Source organism: Sprattus sprattus (assembly GCF_963457725.1).
Source record: "Sprattus sprattus genome assembly, chromosome: 2".
NCBI classification, from domain to species: domain Eukaryota; kingdom Metazoa; phylum Chordata; class Actinopteri; order Clupeiformes; family Clupeidae; genus Sprattus; species Sprattus sprattus.
Genome location: NC_137921.1, coordinates 48591270 through 48615572, shown reverse-complemented (window position 1 = coordinate 48615572; position 24303 = coordinate 48591270). Strand labels below are relative to the sequence as shown.

Genomic DNA, 24303 nt, shown 5'->3' with positions numbered 1-24303 from the left:
TTAGTTATGAAGCCAGCGCTGTCTGTTGGGGTGTGGAAAGGGACACAGCGCATGAGGGAAGTATATCCTGTCAGGGGAGAGTGGAAAAGTAAACAAAGCATGCCCATTCAAACAGTCCTGTCCATTACCTTTTACAGCGCTTTATCCCAGCAGAGAAAATCCTCAGGTAGGCTACCCTATCTAAGCACACATTGAGTCACTAAATCACAGATCACTCTTTACTCTGTCGCCCGGTGAAAAAGGAAGCCCTATACAAACATTTCACGGTACAGTCTCCTTGGCTGATGTGGGAGGAGGCAGAGGCTGGGTCCCGGCGCGTCCAGCTGCCGATTCCGTAGCACCACGCCCGCGGATGGTCGCTTCCAGTTGAAGCCTCGGAGCTCGATGAGATAGGAGCCACACCTGACGAGCGCGACCTACCTGCCGACAGCTTACCGCACACCAGCGCGGCATGGGGATCTCCACGTCCAGTCTGCTGGATGAGAGCAAAACAAATTTTATCAAAGGTAAGACGATTTATTCCCAAAAATGAATGGTCATTTTCGGAGCTAGGGGTAATTTGTATGCCCCCGTGGTCGTACGCTACTTGTTGCTCATCTTTATGGCAGCTTTTCGTTTCCGCATCAGAACAGAGAGCTTTCACAGACGGTCGGACTTATCATCCCAGACGACTCCAGCCGCATTGTTATTTCTCTACGTTTTTATGATACTATATCTGCTTGAACATTTTCATATTTTTAGTTGCCAGAATATTTTCTGTTTATTTCTATCTCATAGAGCAAAAACAAATATGAGTAGCCAAGGGCATCTAATTGAGTAGTCTACTATATCCATTTTCAAACGTGACCAAGTGAAATAAGAATTCATTAGTCATTGGTCTCAGACTCCTCAGTTTTTATATCATGGTTATTACATTTGCTTCTGATCCAAGGCTTAAGCTCATATTAAATTCCAGGGATATTGGCATATTAATCAAAACTGGATGGCCTCAGGATATTCTAATAAGATGGACCAATATAATGTAGGCTATTTCTTTTGTCATCTACAGTTTATATTCCTCAGCGTAAGGATACTTATGTTGTGGATGGTGTGGATAATTTTAAATAGATAGAGTAATTTATTTATCCCTAAAGATACATTTCAGATTTTATAGTAGGTTATGTTCTGTAAGGTTATTGTTTGGTTGTGCCTTTCCAACATACTTAGCCTAAGACAGGCAGAAAGCGGCAAGCATCGAGTGTGTATGTGCTCATACCGGCAGGTTCTCCCTGGCACAACTGGTTTCTATAGCTCTGGCAAGGTTGTATTGAGTTGCAAAATAGCAGGTTTGGCTATTAAGCTTGCACAGTAGCATTGGGAATGCCAACTTTAGTAGTTTGTTCCAAAGTTGTCCTACTTATAAAGATGTGAAGGACACGGTAGTAGGGGATTACTGGACTGTCCTCCACCCCCTCTCTGTCTCTATCTGTCTCTCTGTCTCTCAATCTCTTCCTCCCTCTCCCCTTCCTTCCCTATCAGAGGTGAGGATCAGATCAGGTCCCTCCTGTTGGCCAGGTCCCACATCTGAAAAGGGAGACTCCCGTAGTCAAGTGCCACGACCAGTTTTCACTCACCTCACACCTTTGTCCAATCGAGGGGTGGAGTGCCCAGGGAGTGGGAGATTCTTCTCTTTCATTGTGTCTATATATTTGTGCTGGCAGCAGTGAGGACTGGGGTTGGCTGCTTTAGAGACAGACGAAAAAATGAATTCAAGGGCATTTGGCTATTGGTTTTGTGTCCATCTTCTCTCTTCCTTTGCCGACCAGCCAGAATACAAAATATGGTGGAAAAAAATGGATGACACAATGCCTGAAATATCATGTTACTTGTTGACTCACTGTATAGAAAATGGCCACCTATGATTTTTGTTTTGCAAATGTTCACTGCCACCAGCAAAGAAGGGAGAGCAAATCACTTCCCACATTTCCATTCTAATTGGAGGAGAGTGAGAGTGAGAGAGTGTGAGAGAGAGAGAGAGAGAGAGAGAGAGAGTGTGAGAGAGAGAGAGAGAGAGAGAGAGAGAGAGAAAGAGAGAGAGAGAGAGAGAGAGAGAGAGTACCCATGTGTGTGCCCATGTGTCTGTGGCAAAGCAATGATTTTGGTGTGTTAACACATCTTCACGGCAGATGTAAGGAGATCCTGAGGAAGTGGGACACAGCGAATTAATCAGTTCTGTGGAATTGTGAGGGAATCGTGTAGCCAGTGAAACAAGCTGTTGCAAGCCACAGAGCTCCTTCCCACAGGGTTTTGCCAAACAATGACAAATCAAAAACAACAGCACATTATGTAAGTTAAAATGCTGCAAAACAATGCTGTTCACAAGGTCTGTTTGCAAGTAAAAAAAACAATTTGACAAAGGGGTACTGATAACAGACACAATATCATCAGAACTGTACATAACAAACCAACTGAACTGTTAACTGAGACCTGAAGCAGGATTCAATACCAGAATTCACTGAGTTTCTGTGCTTTGGGCTTTGTGCAGATGTAAGAACCCAAACAATGAAACTGACTGTGTTTACCACAACAAAGACACAACAAGGTGCAATGCAATGCGAGGGAGATACTGTACATGCACAGTTCCACACTTCGGTATCTGGTTTGTGACAGTAAAATGTAGTCAGATGCACAACCCTTGGGTTTGGATTTTACTGTAGCTTGTGTTGATGTAACATGTCACTGGAGTTACATGTTTGCCAATACGTAACATTTCTTCATGGTTTTCATTCAACTTTAGTTCTTATTAGTTTTTTGGTTGTTAGACAGAGCCTTGAGGTGTTGTTTCCATTTAAACTGACCCCAGCCGCTTGTTGGATATTTTGGCTCCCGACTTTTTATGGACCAGAAACTTATGGCCAATTATTCAGTTTTTATTCAAATATATAGTTTTGTGGAGACAGTGATGCTAGCTGGTCATATGACCTCTGGCTTTGTAATGCATACATGCCGTGGAAGTGAGGTAATGTGTCATATCTTGTCACTGGGATGGTGGATGGTCAAACTCTCCCAGCTTGGAGTCAGCCATGGAGTACTTGAGACACCTTACTGAGGTATTGAAGCATACTGCTGGAAGGTCATTCTCCACACCAATCCCATTCCTATTTCCAAAAACAGCCCAAAATCCTCTTTTAGCAGTGTGGTGTAAAGTGACAGGTCATTATATCTCACACCCTCACACCTGCTCATGCATCCACACACACACACACCCCGAAACACACACCCAACCCCACACACACAGTCATAATCACTATGGCAATTTCATCTAGTTGATCTGTGCTAGCACCAACTAGTTTATCTATTAATTTAAGAGGGTCATTTTGAATGTGACATTTCAGAGCTGTACAAAACAGATAGATGAGAGAGCTTTTTCAGTAGTATAAGTATTGTATCTGATTCAGTTTTTATGTGGAAGGGAAGTTAACCAACTTTTGTTAGAATATCCATTAATATAAAAAAGTGTTTTTAACTGTAATACGTTTTGCACCCTTGTTGTAGGGAGTGTCAGCTTTATGGTTTCTGACATGGCTGAAAGTCTCAGAATTTCTGAGTCTCTGATTTAGCAAAGTGTTACACACTACTGAGGTAACAGAAAGATGCCAAGACAGTCCTCTAACTGTCTGTCTTCAAAATGGGCAAAACCGCATGTCTTGGAATGTAAAGAATATAGTGCTGCGGTTGATGTCAAGTGAACACACACTTAGAGTGTCAGTGTGAGAATGGAGCTGATGAGATGATGGGTGATGATTAGGGCTTACAGTGTGCTGTCAGGGAGGATCTGTGAGTCAGCAGGTCTAATGAGGACTAGAGTTGTGTCTTACCTCAGCCCTGAGTAAGCAGGTCTAATGAGGACTAGTTGTGTCTTACCTCAGCCGTGAGTCAGCAGGTCTAATGAGGACTAGAGTTGTGTCTTACCTCAGCCGTGAGCCAGCAGGTCTAATGAGGACTAAAGTTGTGTCTTACCTCAGCCCTGAGTAAGCAGGTCTAACGAGGACTGGTTGTGTCTTACCTCAGCCGTGAGTCAGCAGGTCAATGAGGACTAGAGTTGTGTCTTACCTCAGCCGTGAGTCAGCAGGTCTAATGAGGATTAGAGTTGTGTCTTACCTCAGCCCTGAGTAAGCAGGTCTAATGAGGACTAGTTGTGTCTTACCTCAGCCCTGAGTCAGCAGGTCAATGAGGACTAGAGTTGTGTCTTACCTCAGCCGTGAATCAGCAGGTCTAATGAGGACTAGAGTTGTGTCTTACCTCAGCCGTGAGCCAGCAGGTCTAATGAGGACTAAAGTTGGGTCTGACCAGAGCCGTCTCTGACCTGGGGATTTCAAGCGGACATGGAGCCTGCTAAACAATGATAGAATAAGCACCTGCTACTTGTGTGTGTGTGTGTGTGTGTGAGGGAGAGATAGATTGGGAAGGAGGGGGGGCACACAACACTTCCACCCAGATGTGGTGTGAATGAATTGGCTAGAGCAGTTTGAATTAGCCGATTGTTTGGGCTTTTGCTTGTATCGGTATAAACAGGAAACTGGGCTTTAGTTGGCATCCCCCACTCCCCTCAGGCGTTCCCTGTCATCATTTTTCATCCCAGCTCTAACCTCCATTGATGTTAGGACTAGTCCTAACGTTTGTATTTCCCACGGCAAACCTGAGCTGGGTGAAAAAGACTTTCAATAAATTGTGCAACATTATAATAAAGCTATATGGTGTAAAATGGTGTTAAAGTTCAATAATGGAGACATGTTGGAAACTTCCCAGCTTTATAACAGCTGGAAGATTTAGAGCAAACATTTTGCACTTATGTACATGATTCAGTATTTCAGGAGGCCTAATTAAGAATCATATGTAAGTGTTCTGCATCTCACTCTTACTCTCTCTTTCTCACCCTCTCCCTTTCTCTCTTTGTAAGAGAGTGAGAGAGAGAGACAAAGACAGAGACCGGGAGGGAGAGAGAATGTGGGTGTCATACAGAACTGGTTCTGCAGGTTAGACCGATTCACAACCTCCTTGTAAAAAATGTCTGAAATGTACGCTGAGCGCTTAGCAACGGCAAACACACGCACAGTCATACATATTACCAACTTAATCTATTTTGGAGATCTCAAGTAAGAATACAGAGCAGCAGGGGAATCAGAGAGACTGATAGATAAAGACATACAGGGAGATAATGAGTGGTGCATGCAACAGATAGTATGAAGGAGCTGCTGGTGTTTCCCCAAGCACACTATTTTGGTAACACACTGTTGAATAATGTATGTTCATTTCAGAGTCTTGTGGCTGTTGCAGAGTCACATTGCTCGTCACTGTTTGGCAACAACACATTATCATACAGAAGTGTCCAAGTGCGGCTTAAGTGTAATACAACACGTTTGTGTTAATGCTTACTGTGAGAAACACTCTGGGCTCCAAACACTTTGGGCTCCAAATGCAAAGAGAGCAGTGCACTAAGCTGGGGTTGTCCACAGGTCACTGATATTGTATTGATGTGGATAGGAGGCGTTTGTCTGTTTTGGGTTGGTTAGCAGCGATGGTTTCGGTGGTTGTAGTTGTCCCAGTTTGAGAAAACTCAGGTGAAGGTGTGAGACATTCCAATTTTCAGAGGGGGCATTCCATCCTGGGCGAGCCTCTCTGTCCTTTCTTTCTTTCTGTCTTTCTTTCTCACACACACACACACACACACACACACACACACACACACACACACACACACACACACACACACACACACACATTTGCACACAAACTGCGGCTCACAGGTGAATGTGATTATGGTGCCTGCCCTTACCTGAGGTGCATGTAAACCTAAGGCAGAAATCAAAGTTGGCCGATCGCCCGCAAATATCTAACATACGTAGCAAGACAGGTTCAGCTTCAGTCCTGGGAGTGATTGTGCACTACGTACAAAGAGAGTCAAGTGGCTTCAGACATTGTTTTGGAAGTTTCAGAGAGTGTGGTGTGGTCATTAGCAAACACCAGTTGGTAGAAGTGGACAATATGGCCCACCTGTTCACTCCAGGTCTGTATGTTTTAAACATTCCAGGCATAAATAACCTGTTCCCACTCTGCATGGCACACACACACACACACACACACACACACACACACACACACACACACACACACACACACACACACACACACAAACAGCGGTGGCGTAATGTAGTTACGACGGGCCCAGGTGCAGGCTATTATGATGGGCCCTAGTCATTGGCGTAAGGTAGTGGTTCCCATACATTTTACAGTCCCATACCCCTTCAGACATTCAGTCTCCAGCTTACTTTTTTTGGCAGTGTAACTATTTCACAGAATATGGGTATACATCTGTATTTTTGGCAATGCGACTAGGCTATTCAGAATATTCAGATTGACATAAATACGTCTACCGGCTACGGCACCCTAAGAGGGCACCTGCTGCAGCCCCTATAGTTACGCCCCTGACACACACACAGAATCCTTATCCAGCAGTATAAGGTATGAGTATAACCAAACTGAACTCTTCAGGTTATTTTAAGACAGTGATATGGCTTCATGGACCCTGCTGTCATTCAACGGAAGACTTCAGGAGTAATAGGGAATCTTTCATCTGGACATAACTCCGATGTACCCTGAGAAGCCAATTAAGTTTGTAACACAACAAGCATGTAACAGAAACAGGTGACTCGTCTTGAGAGTAAGAACTAATGAGATTAATTGGTGCATAAAGTTATTTGAATTTAATTGAATTATTGAGTTGAAAATGTATGAATGAGGAAATTGAGGGCATAATCATCTTGGGTCATTCCTTTCGGATGGGTGCTTGCTACATTCTACATGAATGAAACATGGCCATTCCTTATGTGTTATCCATCAGGAAACACAAAAGCTGTGGCTTTAGAAGGATGCTGAGTGTAATATGATTCTGTGGTGAGTCATCTGTAGACCAGTGAATGAATCCCTATGAATGCCCCAGGAAAATATAAAGCTTGGCCATGTGGTAATATAATATCCTTACTTGCTCCAGTTTACAGCTCTTGGCTGTGCTGTGCTTGCGTTCATGGCGAACACAAATCTAATGGGAGCTGAAAGGCAACTCTGGAAATGGCCATAAACAGGATGCTCGATCCTCTGATTTGTTCAGCATTTGGCGATGGCGGAAAAAAACAATACCTTTCAAATGAGGTAATTGTTATGCAGAGTCACTGAATCTAATCCCCCTTCCTCCATATGTGGACCATAATGGATTTGAACCCAATCTCTGTCTCTTAGGGAAAATTCCTGTTCTGAATTACAGCTGTGAGGAAAGTTTTGTAATCCGTGTTCCTCCAAACATCTGGTTTGCAGTGGATATATACAGTGGCGGACCTAGTCATTTGGGGGCCTAAGGCGAACATAGCCAGGGGCCCTCTTCATCCGTCCTTTTAATGCAAAAAAAAAGGGCCACCTCAAAGCAGGGGCCAACTGGGGGGGAAAAGTGGCCCGGGAGTTGTCTGTCAGAGCAGCCCACTTAATATACGGCTCGTTGCCCACTCAATGTATGCAAAATACCCATACACTTAACATAATTTTGGATGATTACAAAGAAATAACATTATATATGTTTTTTAATAACATTTGTATCCACAAATTTGCCTGGATGGACACATGGAATAAAATGATACTGGCTATTGTAACACTCCAAGGTAGGTATAGTTTGCTAGATGAATATGCTTAACTCTGGGCTAGTATCCTACATTAAGCAATATCAATTTTTTTGTAGGCTGATTAACTCATACAGCAATACCTTTTTGTATAGTAGATGGCAGCACACAATCAAAATATTTCCCCTCTACCTACATAGCTACAGTAGCTAGTTATATGGAAGAAAGTTGCATTCAGGAGCCTCCATAAGCAAACATGATTTGGCTCCACATTAAATTATCCCACTTTTTCATTATCCACATGTCTCAAATGTTGTATGATGCAACATAGCTTTACAGGACACATAAAATATGTCCAGTAACAACGTAAAGAAGGGGGCAACATATAAGTCAAAACCAACTATATTTATTGACTGATCTCGAAAGTATTGGCTAACAAAAGCTAAATAAGTCTTCACAAAGAAAATAACTCAGTGTTAAGGCAAAAAGCGAACATTCACACTGTACAACCTATGAAAAGTGACAGTGGAAGCCCACAAATAAAGGAATACAGACCGCGTTAGCCACTTCACAGCGTGCTAGCCATGATTTTCTTTCGTTTGGATGTAGGATTCCACCCTTTGTAGAAACCTGTTGAATCGATACATTTGGTGTAGGAAGTCCTAACTTAATTAGTACGCCGACTAAAAATGAGTTTCTTTCAAGGAGTGACTCCAGTTGTTGCACTGAATGTTAGACATCTTGACAGAATATGCCTTGACCGTTTTTTTTAAACACATACGTCCTTATACTTATGACGAAATAATGGAGCATGGCGAGCCCTCCCGGAAGCCATGGAAAATGCATTGAGAGCCCTCTTTTATGAAAGAGAATGGATTTAACATTAGAGTGAGAGAGATCTGGGGCGATTTCCATTTAGCCCCAAATAGGGACGCCGTCTTCTGAAGCACAACTGTTGCGTGACTGTTGCCTGATTCGACATTTGGTAATTTCCGACAGAGAAAAAAAATCTCCTTTTCCTGAAGGCAGTTCGTCGCCACAATCGCCCTTAAGGTCCGCCGCCACTGGTTTTAACTTTATTGTAGAAGTGAACAGAACAGAACATACGATGGGGTGTAAACATCAGTGGTAATGGTAGTGTTGCATGCTGGGTGTGTGATTATGTGTGTGTGTGTGTAGGGTTGTTAAAGGTGTCTACGAGCGAGACACGCAAGTATTAGGCTAGAGTGATTGACATTTAACAACAAATAAACATAGTAAGACTGACGGAGGAGATTAGATTAGTAAAGAAAATAGTAACCATGAGTGTGAATACAGGTCACTAGGAGTAGTAGTAGTAGAGGTATATAATGTAATCTGTGAAGCAAGGAAAACTATTGCGACCGACAACATCTGCGGGAGGGCCAGTTGGTTATAGACGTAGGCCATCCCATCGGGTCATCGGTGCCTGGGTGGGCAACTCGTCGAGGGCTTTCTGCTGGGTGGGGGCCTAAGGCAGTTGCCTAGTTCGCCTTAATGGTAAGTCCGCCACTGGATATACAGCCGCGGAAAAAATTAAGAGACCACTTCAAAATTATCAGTTTCTCTGGTTTTACTATTAATTGGTTTGTGTTAAAGTAAAATGTACATTTTTGTTTTATTCTATAACCTACTGGCAACATTCCTACCAAATTTCAAATAAAAATATTGTCATTTAGATCATTTATTTGCAGAAAAATGACAATTGGTCAAAATAGCAAAAATGATGCAGTGTCTTCAGATCTCGAATAATGCAAAGAAAACAAGCTCATATTCATTTTTAAACTACACAATACTAATGCTTACACTTAGGAAGAGTTCAGAAATCAATATTAGGTGGAATAACCTTGATTTAAAATCACAACTTTCATGTGTCTTGGCATGCTCTCCACCAGTCTTTCACATTGCCGTTGGGTGACTTTATGCTACTCCTGGCGCAAGAATTCAAGCAGCTCGGCTTCTTTTCATGGCTTGTGACCATCCATCTTCCTCTTGATCACATTTCAGAGGTTTTTTATGGGATTCAGGTCTCGAAATTGGGCTGGCCATGACCGGGTCCTGATCTGGTGGTACTCCATCCACACCTTTACTGGCCTGGCTGTGTGGCATGGAGCATTGCCCTGCTGGAAAAAACACTTCTCAGAGTTGGGGAACATTGTCAGAGCAAAAGGAAGCAAGTTTTTCTTCCGGGACAACGTTGTACTTTGCCTGGCTGAGGTTTGTAAAAGACCATAAGGATTGAAAAAGCGGACTGGAGGGTCATCTTCTAAGTTCATCTTCTCTGAGTCCAATTTTTAGCTTTGCCCAACACATGGTCGTCTGATGGTTAGACGGAGACCTGGAGAGGCCTACAAGCCACAGAGTCTTGCACCTACTGTGAAATTGGACTCATTAGAGAAGACGAACTTAGAAGACCCTCCAGTCCGCTTTTTCAATCCTTATGGTCTTTTACAAACCTCAGCCAGGCAAAGTACAACGTTGTCACGGAAGAAAAACTTGCTTCCTTTTGCTCTGACAATGTTCCCCAACTCTGAGAAGTGTTTTTTCAAGCAGGGCAATGCTCCATGCCACACAGCCAGGCCAGTAAAGGTGTGGATGGAGTACCACCAGATCAGGACCCTGTCATGGCCAGCCCAATTTCGAGACCTGAATCCCATAAAAAACCTCTGAAATGTGATCAAGAGGAAGATGGATGGTCACAAGCCATGAAAAGAAGCCGAGCTGCTTGAATTCTTGCGCCAGGAGTAGCATAAAGTCACCCAACGGCAATGTGAAAGACTGGTGGAGAGCATGCCAAGACACATGAAAGTTGTGATTTTAAATCAAGGTTATTCCACCTAATATTGATTTCTGAACTCTTCCTAAGTTAAAGCATTAGTATTGTGTAGTTTAAAAATGAATATGAGCTTGTTTTCTTTGCATTATTCGAGATCTGAAGACACTGCATCTTTTTTGCTATTTTGACCAATTGTCATTTTTCTGCAAATAAATGATCTAAATGACAATATTTTTATTTGAAATTTGGTAGGAATGTTGCCAGTAGGTTATAGAATAAAACTAAAATGTACATTTTACTTTAACACATACCAATAAATAGTAAAACCAGAGAAACTGATAATTTTGAAGTGGTCTCTTAATTTTTTCCGCGGCTGTATATGATAGATGTGTGTGAAGGAAGACAGTTGTTCTGGTGGGAAAATAGTCTTTCTGTTGGCAAATTCAAATGCCATAAAGTGAAGTGTTTGTGTGTGTGTGTGTGTGTGTCTGTGTGTTTGTGTGTGTGTGTGTGTGTGTGTGTGTGTGTGTGTGTGTGTGTGTGTGTGTGTGTGTGTGTAGGTGTTTGTGTGTGAGAGCAAGACCATATGATGGGATGCACTGGACTTCTGTTGCACTTACCATGTAATTAGTCACTTCCTCCTCAAACAGGAAGTGGGGCACTGATGTCATTTCCTTTCTCGAAATGATGACCTGTGAAACTGTTTTGCACCTCTACTGGCTTGGATCAGTCCTCTAGTAGTTGACGAAAATGAAACATTTAAGTCTTTCAGAACACATAAGAGTACACAGTCATAGCAAATGACTTGGTATGGCAGTGACCATATGCATATGCAACATAGTCCTAGTTCATTTAGAGTCCTATGTTCCTTCCTGTTTAATAGTTAGCCTTGTTTGTTACCTGATCTACCCTTCTGTCCCTTCCTCCCTTTTCCCTCTGTTTTCATGAATGCCACTTCGAGCCGGCAGAGGAAAAGACGAGAAGGAGAGAGGGGAATTTTGTGTTGTAGAGAAGCAAATATACCGTAATAGAAACAGGGATGACGGGGAAATGGAATGTGTTTGCAGAGTAGTGTGAACCGAATATGTCTCCCTGTACGGCCGTTTCTCTCTCCTTCTCTCTCGCTTGTCCACTCCCTCTTTCTCTCACACCCTGCATTGTCAGTGGAAAACTCCAAGCTGCTCTTTGTTTTTAGGGAAAACAAGTTCAAATTTCCACCATCTCACGCTTAACACCTGGAAGTGCGCCAACTAGGGCATGCCTATTCATCTCTCTTTCTCTCTCTCTCTCTATCCTGCTCTCCTGCCCAGATCTCTCTCACTCTAATGTCGCTCCCATCACCACTATAACTGGTGATATTGATAGTTCAACTATTATAAAGCAGTGTTATAGCAAACTTGCAGATCAGCACAGCATTCATGGTTGTCATCAAAAGCAGTTGTGATAAAGATTTAGAGTTATTGTACACAGGGTTGGGATAGACTACAGACAAGAAGTAAAAGCAGCAGGAAGTGTAGAACTCACTGGTTGTGAGCTTGATTATTTTTTTGAAAGGGGGGGTGCTCTTAGACTGGAACACTGAATGTACTACATTTCATACCTGATGGGGAGAGAACGAGAGAGAGAGAGAGAAGGAGAAAGATAGAGAGAGAGATACAACATTTTTATGATTTTGTGTGTTCTGGAAGAGTTGGATGTATGTAAGCTGCCCTGTGGGCATTACTAGATGGTTCAGTGGAAAGCGTTCTTTTGTGTTTTTGCAATGTGTTGAGTTATGAGGTGACGAGTGTATGTATGTGCACTATGTTGTTTGTGGGGCTTGAGAGTAATGTAATATGTCATGCCTTAAGTATACTTGAAAGGAAGTACTCAGTGGAGTGTGTTGTATTGTGTGTGTAGTGTGTTGTGCTGTAGATGATTGTAATGCATTGTGTTGTCTTGTGTATGTAATGAATGTTCTTGTTGTAATATGTATGATATGTTTTTGTGCTGTGTTGTTGATGAGTGTAATGTATTTTGTTGGTGCAGGTCGGACACAGGAGGAGCTCGATGCCTTCAGTGCGTTCTATAAGCAGCAGTACTCAGTGGAGTATGGCTGCCAGCTACGGGCTGAGATGGACCAACAGGAGGAGCACAGGACACAGCTGCTCAAACAAAGGGTATTGTGTGTGTGTGTGTGTGTGTGTGTCTGAGTGTGTGTGTCTCTGTGTGTGTGTATGTGTGTGTGTATGTGTGTGTGTGTGTGTGTGTGTGTGTGTGTGTGTGTGTGTGTGTGTGTGTGTGTGTGTGTGTGTGTGTGTGTGTGTGTGTGTGTGTGTGTGTGTGTGTGTGTGTGTGTGTTTGTGTGTGTTTGTGTGTGTGTGTGTGTGTGTGTGTGTGTGTGTGTGTGTGTGTGTGTGTGTGTGTGTGTGTGTGTGTGTGTGTGTGTGTGTATGTGTTTATGAATAATATATTGATTTAGAGGAAGCTGTGTGTGAGTCTGAGTCAGTCTATGACTGAGTGTGAGCGCTGTTTGCATACAAACTAGATACTATCAAGACCTGATAGGTTACTCTGATATGCATCTGAGATGTATTGCTCTGGTCTGATTACCCAGGAGCCTCTGAAGGAGGGGGTGGTCCTGTACGAGGAGCATGTGCTGCACTTTGATGACAGCAGGAAATGGCGGGAGCGCTACGTGGTGGTGCGGGCCAATTACAGCCTGGAGTGCCATGAGAGCTACGAGGTACTGGCCGTGAGAAGCTTATACTCATAGATGCACCTGGCTGCCCAGGTCCCACAATCATGAACAGATACAGAATTCATAGTTTAAGTTCTTAGTGTAAGTATTTAGCAGTCGTTTTGTTCCCAAGCGATCATTTTAGAGACTGTGTCATTAAGGTACCATTAAAGTACATATTAATGATAATTAATTATTAATCATTATTAGACATGATTACTGAAAAGAAAATGACATTAAGACAGTACCCAGTGTAAAGTATAAAGTGATCCAGTAAGGTAGTGTCATGATGATAAAAAAGCATTTATATCCAAAGCTCCCTGTGACTGGAACAATCTACCAAACCATATTCGCTCCATAACATCACTCAACCTCTTTAAAACTGCACTATCATCCCATCTAGAGACCACCTGTTCATGTTTTTAATAACCATCATTTGAACAGATATATGACTCAATGATATATGTGCTATGTGCATGTGTTTTGTTCTGTTTTGTTTTGTTTTATTTTGTTTTGTTTTGCTTTTTGTTTTGTTTTGTTTTGTTTGTCTAATCTTGCTGAATTGTACGATAAAATGTCCATATTGTAGTTCATAGGACCCCCTTGAAAACGAGATGATTCATCTCAAGGGATTGTTCCTAATAAAGAATTTCCAACATATTGTCATTACTGTAACTCCCGTTTTGATACCTATGAGAGAGAAATCAGGATTTGCTCTAGTGTGTAATGCATGTTGTGTTTCTTACAGAGCTTCGTTAAGGGTGGTTCGGCCCTGCAAAAGCTGCTCCCCACGGGGGGAGTTGTGATGACGACGGAGGAGAAGTACATGGCACTGGTGGACCAGTGCTTCCCTGACACCAACAGTAAGCACTGCTGTAGGCCTGTGTGGATTAGATTAGGCCTGTGATAGGATGAGTGATTGTGTGTGTGTGTGTGTGTGTGTGTGTGTGTGTGTGTGTGTGTGTGTGTGTGTGTGTGTGTGTGTGTGTGTGTGTGTTTGTGTGTCTATGTCTGTCTCTACCACATAGGCAGAGACAGACAGAGACACACACACTTCCTCCCCTCACACACCCACACCCTAGACATATACTCATACGCTTGTTTCCATTTGCAAGTCCACATGAAAGCTATCCTTGAAGGTGTGTGTGTGTGTGTGTTTGTGTGTGTGTGTGTGTGTGTGTGTGTAAGTGTGTGTGTGTGTGTGTGTGTGTGTCGCTTACCAACCATTTGTTACTGTGTGAGTCACTGAGGGTAGACCTTCACCTTCACCGATGTTCAGTATGTCTCATTACATTTAGTCAGACAGTGTGGTATTACACAGGCTACCACTACTGCCTGCCTGCTGATCACACAAGCATCACTTCTTGTGTGTTCAGACGTGTCTATAATTACAGTGAGTGTGTGTAGAGATTCTGTTTATAAATGTTGGGTTTACAAACATATCTGTGACTGAGCATAACTGTGTGTGTGTGTATGTGTGTGTGTGTGTGTGTGTGTGTGTGTGTGTGTGTGTGTGTGTGTGTGTGTGTGTGTGTGTGTGTGTGTGTGTGTGTGTGTGTGTGTGTGTGTGTGTGTGTGTGTGTGTGTGTGTGTGTGTGTGTGTGTGTGTGTGTGTGTGTGTGTGTGTGTAGATGTGAAGGAAGAATTTACTCCTCCAGTGATAGGGATGCCAGGCCAGTTCCCTGTGTACCTGCGTCTCCCTTACAGGAGGGACTCCTACTTCTGCTTCAAACAGGAGGCCAGGCAGACAGGCTTCCTCGCTATCCTCAACGACTGCATACGTCACCAGAACCAGGGTACACACACACACACACACACACACACACACACACACACACACACACACACACACACACACACACACACACACACACACACACACACACACACACACACACAAAATATTTAAAAATAAACATTAACACCCACCCACATGTAATGAGATCATCTAAACACAATTATACACTAAATCTAAAACATCTAAAGCGACACTGTTACAGGCTGTCACTGTTGTAATGTACTGTTACAGACATGTAAACCAGCATTTACACATGCATACTTAAATACACATGAATACATGCATGACGTGACACAGACACAGAAATGTTCAAACCTCAATGAGCTTACCTCAAATCCCCCCACAGACTTCCTGAAGAGGGGCACAGTGGAGGTGAAGGCGTTCCTCAGGGCACTGAAGCTGCACAGGCAGAAGAAGGGCTACTATGAATCCTGGGACATGCTGATCGGCAGTGATGTACGGGTGAGTCGACGTTCGGCTCGCCACCCTGTCTCCTTTCTCAATTGGCATCAGCACTGGCTCTGCCATAGTTTCAAATGTCTGAAATAACACAAACCAAATCACATCTTGCAGCAGTAAGCGTTTTACAATGGCAACATCTTTATAGTATAAGATCAAGGAGGACATACAGTCTGTCGTCAGTCATTAATACAGGAGCTTGCAGAGCCTTGACCTCTGACCCCTGAGTCATTAGCACAATTCCGTACAGCCTTCAACAGCCTTCTTCCTCCATCACTCACTGGCTGGATGGTTGTTTATCTGTGTGTGTGATGACAGTGTGCTGGTTCTATTGTGTATAAGCAGTGGAGCATGTGATGTGAAGGTGAGTGTGTGAAATACTGAAAACCCTGTATCCCCTGATTGGGTAACCACTGCTTCAGTTATCCATGGTTTCAGGTATCCGTGGCTCAAAAATGTGAAGTGGAAAATTCCAAAAATAAACAGTTGATAAGTTATAAATTCCACGCCACTCTGAGTGGCCCTTTTGCACCGCTGTGCTCAATACGTGACTCAGAGCATCTAATTTCTCATGGATTCTTCCATCCTTGTGCATTTCGTCCTTGTTTACTTTACGTTTATATCAAAGGTTGGGGCTAGGACGTACCAATAGGAATAGGTACTTAAGGGTACTTAAAAACGTTTGTGTTTGCATTGGTGTGTTTTTTCAGAGTTGTGTTGTTAAAAGCTCTTTAACCAGGAAATCCAACTTTCAGTCAGGATACACCCCCTCCTACTGTCTCACAGGCCGGCCATTGTACTTATGTACAGCACACCCACACACACACACACACACACACAAGCACTCCCAAACAGGAATCTAACACACCCACACACCACTACTGAACAGAATGGTGCATAAGTGCAACATTCATATCACAAGTGCAAGCACACTCACATAATTAATTTAAATGTAACTCCATAATGCAAAGGACTCCTGCTTTGAGCTCTTGCATCCCTCCTGGGTTCCCGCAGGATTCATGTTACGCACGCTCAAGAGAGTTGTGCCACCTTAGAGTGTGCCACTCACACCCTCAGTGGCAGCAGCTTATTTTCAGTAAACATAGAGAAACCATCTATTGACATAAAACAGAATTGAATGAGAGTGCCGGGAGCATGTGACTGTGTGACAAAGACTGAACTGCGAAACAAGCCACACTTGAAAATAAATCGGTTGATCTCATTATATAACTTAGCCTACTTTATGGTAGTTTAAAGGCTCCAGCCAAAACACGATTTTGGCTCTCACTTTGCAGTTTTGGGTTAATAAACTCAGCCGTATGTTTTTTATAAACACATCTTCCTTCTATTTCAGAGCCAATCCTGTTATTAGAGCCAATGCCTGACATACTGTTTCTTAGCTACGTCTTTAAACGCCTCAAGCAGCTGAAACAGTCAGTAGAACTTGAATTATATTGTGATATAAGAGATATCAGAATCAGTTAATTGCAGTATGGATGTGTTGCACCAGCTCTAGTTCCAGCTGCACATTTGCATTAGACATTTCTTTCTTTTTTGATTTCGATGTTATTCCGATTTACTTTCATGTTATACCATTTCGCTTCAGCCAATTCCACTTCAAGTTCACTCCTGCCTTCAATATGCTAATCAAAACAACACTGCTAGCTCGCCCTGCACCACAGCTTCCTAGCACATACACATGCTTTCCCTTTGAAAACAGTCAAGTACAGTACAAATAGATGTCACAACACAATGCTGTATGGAATGTTAAATATGTCTCGGGAGTTTCAGTGAATGGTTTCACCTGTGTGTGCGTGTGTGTGTGAGAGAGAGAGAGAGAGAGAGAGAGAGAGAGAAAGAAAGAGATGTGTGTGTGTGTGTGTGTGTGTGTGTGTGTGTGTTTGTATGTGTGTAAGGCTTGATAGGGTAAGTGTATGATTGTGCACCAGTGGCGGTGTGTGGATGTGTTCCTGCATGCAAGCTGTGATCAGTGGAAAAGTATTAGTATACACCTTGCTTTAGGCTTATAACGTGTATTTATTCAATATTGTGTCTGCATTTGAACATATATGTTGTCATATCTTGTGTGTATGTGTGTGTGTGTGTGTAGGTTCTGGCTAACGTATTGATGGCGGAGCTACTTCCATCGCTGGAGAAGGAGATGCTGCCCAAGCTGAAGGCTAAGAAGACAGAGAGGAAGAGGGTGTGGTTTGCTGTGAGTGTTGTCTGATCAGCACATTAACAAACAATAAACAGCAATACCAACAACACACAGTTCGTCCCTGATAGCAAAATAATAAACAGCAATATCAACCACACACTTTTCGTCCCTGATAGCAAAACAATAAACAGCAATATCAACAACACACAGTCCATCCCTAATAGCAAAACAATAAACAGCAATGTCAACAAGACACAGTTCATCCCTGATAGCAAACAAAAATAATCTGCTGGTACAGTACAGAACAATAGTCTCCATTGAATACTTGAGGACTTGTGTTGAGTTTCCACTGATCTTTGAGCGCCACCTGCAGGGGAACTATTCTGGTTGCCGCTTACAACAATAATCCATATCCATCTTAATGTGTAGAGTATGGTAACATCCAGTGGGTGTTCCAAGTTCCCCGTAGCTTTAGCAGAATATTAAATGACTTCAAAGTCAAAGTCCTGAACCGTTTTCAGGTGTATGAAAAAGTATCGAGTTGACTTGCAGTCAGACTACTTAATAAATGTTCTGTTTTGTCGCTGAATTAATATCACAGAGAGACCAGTGCTACTTGTGTCCTGTGATGTGATTGCTGGGTGTGTCTGTGTCCCTTTCAGACGGTGGAGGCTGCCTATATTCTGATTCAGGCGCGTCTCTTGGAGGGCCTGAATGCTCTGAAGGAGGAATGCAGGACCAGTGTCAGCCAACAGGAGGTGCTACTGCGCTCAGACATGGACCAGATCACCAGCTCTAAAGCATTCCTGCAGAACAAACTCACAGGTATACACACACTCTCTCTGTCTCTCTCTCTCTCTCTTACAAACACACACACACACACACACACACACACACACACACACACACCGGTTCACCAAATCCAAAGTACCCCTAGAGCAAGCTCACACACACACACACACTCATGTGCACACAAAGGCATACATAACACATAATATACACCATCTCACCGTTGTCCTTCTCCGTGTCGTAGCCATGGTAACAGCTCCTGCCGAGCGCAACTGCTCTGAGCACGTGCAGCCGTTCCTGGCCTCCGTACTGGAGGAGCTGATGGGGCCGGTCAGCTCCGGCTTCGAGGAGGCTCGACTCCTGGGTGCCACCAAGATGGATCAGCTGTGCCAGGAGTTTCAGGAGGGCGTCGCCAAGGATGAGCTTAAGACGGTGAGGGCTGCAGGTGGTGGCTGAACGACAGCGATGTGATACTAAGATGCCACTGACGGCGGGATCAGTGTGTGAATGTCAAGATACATGAGACATCTAGCCAAGGCATCACCTGATGTTGGTGTCCTCTGCAACAAACACAAACAGCTTTAGAGCACAGTTGTACCTTTCATGGCTTGGATTCAATCAGACCGTTTATCCTCTTTTGGACTTGTTGTGTGTTAACGTGTTGATCCATGTTTGTGGCATAATAAAACGTTCTGTTTGGAAATGATTCTGCGTAGTTGCCCGATGACTAACCCGGTTGTGTACGTGTGTTCTGTGCGTGTGTGGCTGGTCTCCCCTGCAGGCTTTGGCTGAGATGAGTAAGACTAACCTACAGACGTGCTACCAGATGGTGAGCAGCCTGCAGGACCAGCTGAAGGACCTGCAGGAGAGATTCAACTACACCAACAGCAAAGGCCTGGTCCACAGCACACAGATCGACCTGCAGCAGGTACACACACATACGCACACGCACACGCACACTCACACTCACACTCACACTCACACTCACACACTCACACTCACACTCACACTCACACTCACACTCACACTCACACTCACACTCACGCACGCACGCACTCACACACACACACACACACACACACACACACACACACACACACCTGTCCACTGCTAATGCACACTTCACAAAACATGTTGATCTGATACATCTGTAATATATATATGTAATATATGTGTGCCCATTTTCTAGCTGATGGAAAACATGGCCTACACTTTTGAGCTGCTGTTACTGAAGGCTTTAGAGGACAACCCTGAGAGCTGGGCACTGGCTATGGAGAGAGCCAAGCACAGAGTTTTGAAGGTGAGAAGCCCACAAACAAACAAACAGAGACAGACGAACGGACACACACACACACACACACACACACACACACACACACACACACACACACACACACACACACACAGACACACACAGACACAGACACAGACACAGACACACACACACAGACACACACACACACACAGACACACACTTGTATTTGTATGTGAACCTGCTTATCTTTGAATGTGCATTTGTGATATTTGCAGCAATATGACTATGACAGCAGTACAGTGAGGAAAAGGATCTTCCACTCGGCTCTGATAGACATCACCCTCCCCAGCATGAGGAGGAGCATGGCCCCCACTGTCAAAGATGTATGTCATCATCAACACACGCACTTATATATAAACTCAAACAAACACACATCTGTACACACCTCAACATTGCACATAAACATGTACAAAAATAAATACCGTGTACAGAAGCCCTTAATTTTACAGACACACTTTTCTCATTGAAATGAACCAATAATGTGAGATCTAGGGGGGAACTTTAAGTATAATCCAATTATGTTGATGACACTCATTCCTTTGGTCTATACTCTGCAGGAGCTGCCGAAGTTTGAACAGTACATCTTTGCTGATCATGCACCATTCATCACTGTTGAGAACGTCTATGAGGACATTTTGCTGCAGATCCTTGAGACGGAGGTCTCTAAAGGTACTTAGCTGACCGCAGATCAGTTTTTTTTTTTAGCTCTGCTCAGTTCAAGTAGGCTAACGTTTCCGTTCTCAGATCAGCTCGGTGAAGGAGCCTGAATTTCACTTTATAAATGATATTATGGAACACATGTGAGCACAGTGACTGACACTCCTTTACTCCTCTCTCTCTCTCTCTCTCTCTCTCTCTCTCTCCTCTTTCTACCTCTGTCTTCATCTCCTCAGTGGTGAAGGAGGCAGTCAGTATGAAGAGGTACAACCTTATCTCAGAGATGAACAGGGATCACTTCAGCCAGTCCAGCATCTACTCGCTCCGCGGTACCCCTCCCAGCACCCCGGGCAGCCCCGCCAGGATGGGCAGCCTCCAGAGCCGCCAGCCCCAGTCCCAGCCCACCTCACCCCTCCTGAGCAACGGCAGCGAGGGAAGCCCCTGCTCCAATGGGCCCTGCAGCCCCGTGTCAGAGGAGAAGGAGAAGGAGAAGGAGGAGGAGGAGGAGAAGGAGATGGGGATTGCGGAAACTAAAGCAGATGCAGCGGAGACACCAGAACCTGAGCAGGCAGTCACGGTAAATCCTCCGGCAGAGGGAGGGGAGAGTCGCAATACTGCTGCTGCAGTAGAGGCTGATCAGGCCACCAGTCCCACTGTAGAGTCTGTCAAGGAAGAGAAAGAGGAATCAGCTATAGCAGAGAGTGTGACGCCTGAACATGATGCTTCTGTGTCCACGGAGACAGCAGCTGTGGATACACCCAGCACTACGGAAGAGGAAACAGTGGCAGCCACCTTTGTGGCTGATGTCATAGCGTCAGTCTCCAAGGACACCACTGAAGCTCCTCAGAGCCCTGTTTCCACAGAAACAGCAGTTGACCAAAGCCAGGTTGCTGTGGAGTCAGACACAGCTGCCTCCATCGCCACACAAACATCATTCGACGTCCCTGGGGTGTCTGCAGCTTTGAGCACTCCAGCGACTGTATCACATGCTCCAGATGCTGAGGCTCCCATAGAGGGGGCCTCAGAGTCTGCCTGTGAGATGTCTGAGGGGGTTGTGGTCACCTCAGAGCCCCCCAGCCAGACAGAGGTCTCTGAGGGTAGCCCTGCACCTGATGCCCCTGCTCCGACTGAGGCCTGTGTGGATCCCCCTGCTGGAGATGAGCCTGTGACTGTAGATGGGGACACTGATACTGCTGAGAACAACAAGGCAGATACCGAGGACAGCAGTAAGTCTGTCTTCCAGGAGACTGCTGCCATGGAGATAGGTGTAGATGCTACAGAGGAGAGCACCGTGCCTGAAAGTGAACCTTCCCGGACCTCTGACCCCACTGTGGAGGGCACCCCTGCCAGTGACCCTGTGCCAGCTGAAGTGGTACTGAGTGTGGACACAGAGACGGCTCCCCCTTGTGACTACCCCGTGCTAGTGGACTTAGACTTAGAAATAGAGGTACCACAGTGCATAGTGGTTGATTGTTTTAACGGCCCTCCACCAGCCGAAGTAGAAGTGGAGGTGTCTGTGGATGAAGTCCTGGTCAAACCTAGCAACACCGCTGTGGTCACTGAGATAGAGCTTGTTGTGGATGATGGGGAGGCCGCTGTTGACATGAGTGACAGTGATGACCCTCAGCCAAAGCCAGCTGAAGTGAAGGTGGAAGAGTCTGTAGATGCTGAGTCCATCACACCCGCTGCTGACCCCGGATCAGCTGAGGTGGAGGAGTGTGTCGACCCAGAGGAGAGCAGGGCAGAGGGGACCGTTGATGCTGAGGCAGAGAGTGACCCTGACCAGAGCACAGATCAGCCTGCAGCAGTGAAAGAACCAGCAGCACAGTCGGACACTCAGGCGCCAACTATTCCAAAGGCCAGTGAAGAGGTGCCTTCAGCTGGGGAGAGCACACTTGACTGTGTGAAGTCAATCCGTGATCTGATAGAGGAGGTTATTGAGGTGGAGGAACCTGTACAACATTACCCCAAGAGCCCCACTGCATGAGAGGATATACTGCTGAATCATAACAGCCAAATCTCAGTGACTCAGTTAAGAAGCAAAGCAAGGCATCAACTGTTACAACACAAACCCTGGACCATGCACTCCTCTTGTTACTGTTGTGGATCAGTCCAGCTTTCCACCTCTGATCTTTAAAAAATCTGGACTGGCAATGGCTAATTTATAAGCTAGCATGCTGACAATCACTTTCATTCACTCTGAAAGCTAGGTGATTGTAGTCATATACGTATGTCCACCTTTTTAAGAACCCTAAGTCTGGAGAAACGTATTATTATTATTTTATTTTGTTATTCTGCTGAGCATGTGGTTTGACCTGTTTAGGCACCAGAGGTCAAATTTAATGTGTATTAGATTTGTAGGTAGATTTAAATGTAGGCTTAATCAGTCTGGTTAATCTGTTTATGTAATGAAGAGTGACATTGGACATGCTGTGAGGGATTTGTACAGAGTGATGCGAGTCTTGAAAACTGTTATTCACAAAAAGCCTGTTGGATTTCTGCATCTCATTAATCACAATGAAGTAAAGTGACCTTAATCTCTCTGGAGAATACACAACATTTTAAAAAGATGTCGTTTATGTATAGTCATCCATACTCTTTTTTATTTTGTGTGTTCGTATGTAAGGCGAATGCAAGCGGATGCTGCCTTATGCTGACAAAGGTTACTCTAGAAACTGGCTGTTACTGGTGGGAATGTAAGCCTCTGTTCTTATGCTTTATATTCTTCAGTATTTACAGAATGGTGAGATTCTAGTTATTCTATGGCATACAGAATGGTGAGATTCTAGTTCTTCTATGGAGTACAGAGATCCTCCACCTGAAGACTGGCTGGGTTGCACCAAGACCCAGCGGAAGGTCATTGTTTTGGTCACAGTACACCCTGGGCCATCTGTCTTTTTACTGGTCACATTAAACTACATGCATCAGCCGGTAAGGCGTCTTTTTGGATGCCTCGGGGTGGTCCTGTTAGCATTGATAAGAGCAGCATGTGTTCGTTTCTCATGCCTCAGAGAGACAGAATGATTTAGTAACTTTTGACTGTTGAGTTTATCCACAATGCACTTGTAGCCACGCCCTGGGATTCCATGAATTCCACAGCAGAAAGTAACACACCTGTATAACCTGAAGCTTGCCATACCAGTCAGACTGCTGCACAGACACACACACACACACACACACACACACACACACACACACACACACACAGAGACACACATACCAGTAAGACTGCTGCAGACCGTGTCTGTGTGTTCCTCCTATTCAAGGTGCCGGCACTGCAAATGATGCCGGTCAGATATTAGTTTTAGTTTACACACAGTCGTGGGGCTGCTGACTAAAGTTAGCATTTAAAGTTCTGGTGTAAAGCTGGAACTATGCAATGAAACAATCTCTACACTAATTCGCTTCATACTTCATGTCCTTAATGCCAGTAAGGCATCGTCATCATCCTGCCATTACATCTGACCTTCCCAAACTGTTTACCGTGTACATCTTTAAAGCAACAAACACAAATAAATACAATACTGAAATATGATTGAGCCTTTGTATAGAGTGCATGTTTTTTAAGGTTACCTGGGTGATGTTAACTGAAACAAAGATAGTCAGGTAGGCGTAGAATGACATCATCAGAAGGTTCGTTGTCTCTGAAAGGACAATCCTAGATCGGGCGGCCTCAGGTTCGACACACCCACACCCTTCTGTGAAGGGCAGAGGAATAGTTGAACATCCCAAGATAAATCGACGGCATTACAGTCCACACTTGAAGAGCCTCTGAAAGGTCCATCGCTGATCATCCATCTCAATGATTACCCAGTTCCTCCATTAAACCAGTGGAGTAGTCCAGGGTATACGCAGGTATACGGAGTATACCCACTTATTTTTCAGTCAGCATTGCGTATACCCACTTCTCAAAACAGGGCGTTTATCCTGTGCTGTATGGGCTGCTTAAAAAAAATTAAGAGTAT

At 44.2% G+C, this 24303-nt stretch overlaps 1 protein-coding gene across 1 annotated transcript; it reads left to right on the top strand.

Annotated features, from left to right (window-relative positions):
- The first annotated feature begins 382 nt into the window (after positions 1-382).
- Positions 383-23777, top strand: niban1a (niban apoptosis regulator 1a). The gene is made up of 14 exons (XM_080833534.1): positions 383-506; positions 12469-12599; positions 13037-13165; positions 13908-14022; positions 14791-14955; positions 15304-15419; positions 17527-17631; positions 18240-18402; positions 18611-18798; positions 19148-19294; positions 19556-19666; positions 19897-20004; positions 20239-20350; positions 20575-23777. Exons 1-14 carry the CDS (start codon positions 452-454, stop codon positions 22323-22325), a joined length of 3396 nt encoding a protein of 1131 aa, XP_080689660.1. The 5' UTR covers positions 383-451; the 3' UTR covers positions 22326-23777.
- Positions 23778-24303: the final 526 nt, after the last annotated feature.

Bases quoted from the DNA above. Each gene is read 5' to 3' on its own strand.
- niban1a (XM_080833534.1), top strand. From the start codon at position 452: ATGGGGATCTCCACGTCCAGTCTGCTGGATGAGAGCAAAACAAATTTT. The intron at 12,600-13,036 runs GTATTGTGTGTG...CTGATTACCCAG, and splicing joins CACAGCTGCTCAAACAAAGG to GAGCCTCTGAAGGAGGGGGT. The intron at 14,023-14,790 runs GTAAGCACTGCT...GTGTGTGTGTAG, and splicing joins GTGCTTCCCTGACACCAACA to ATGTGAAGGAAGAATTTACT.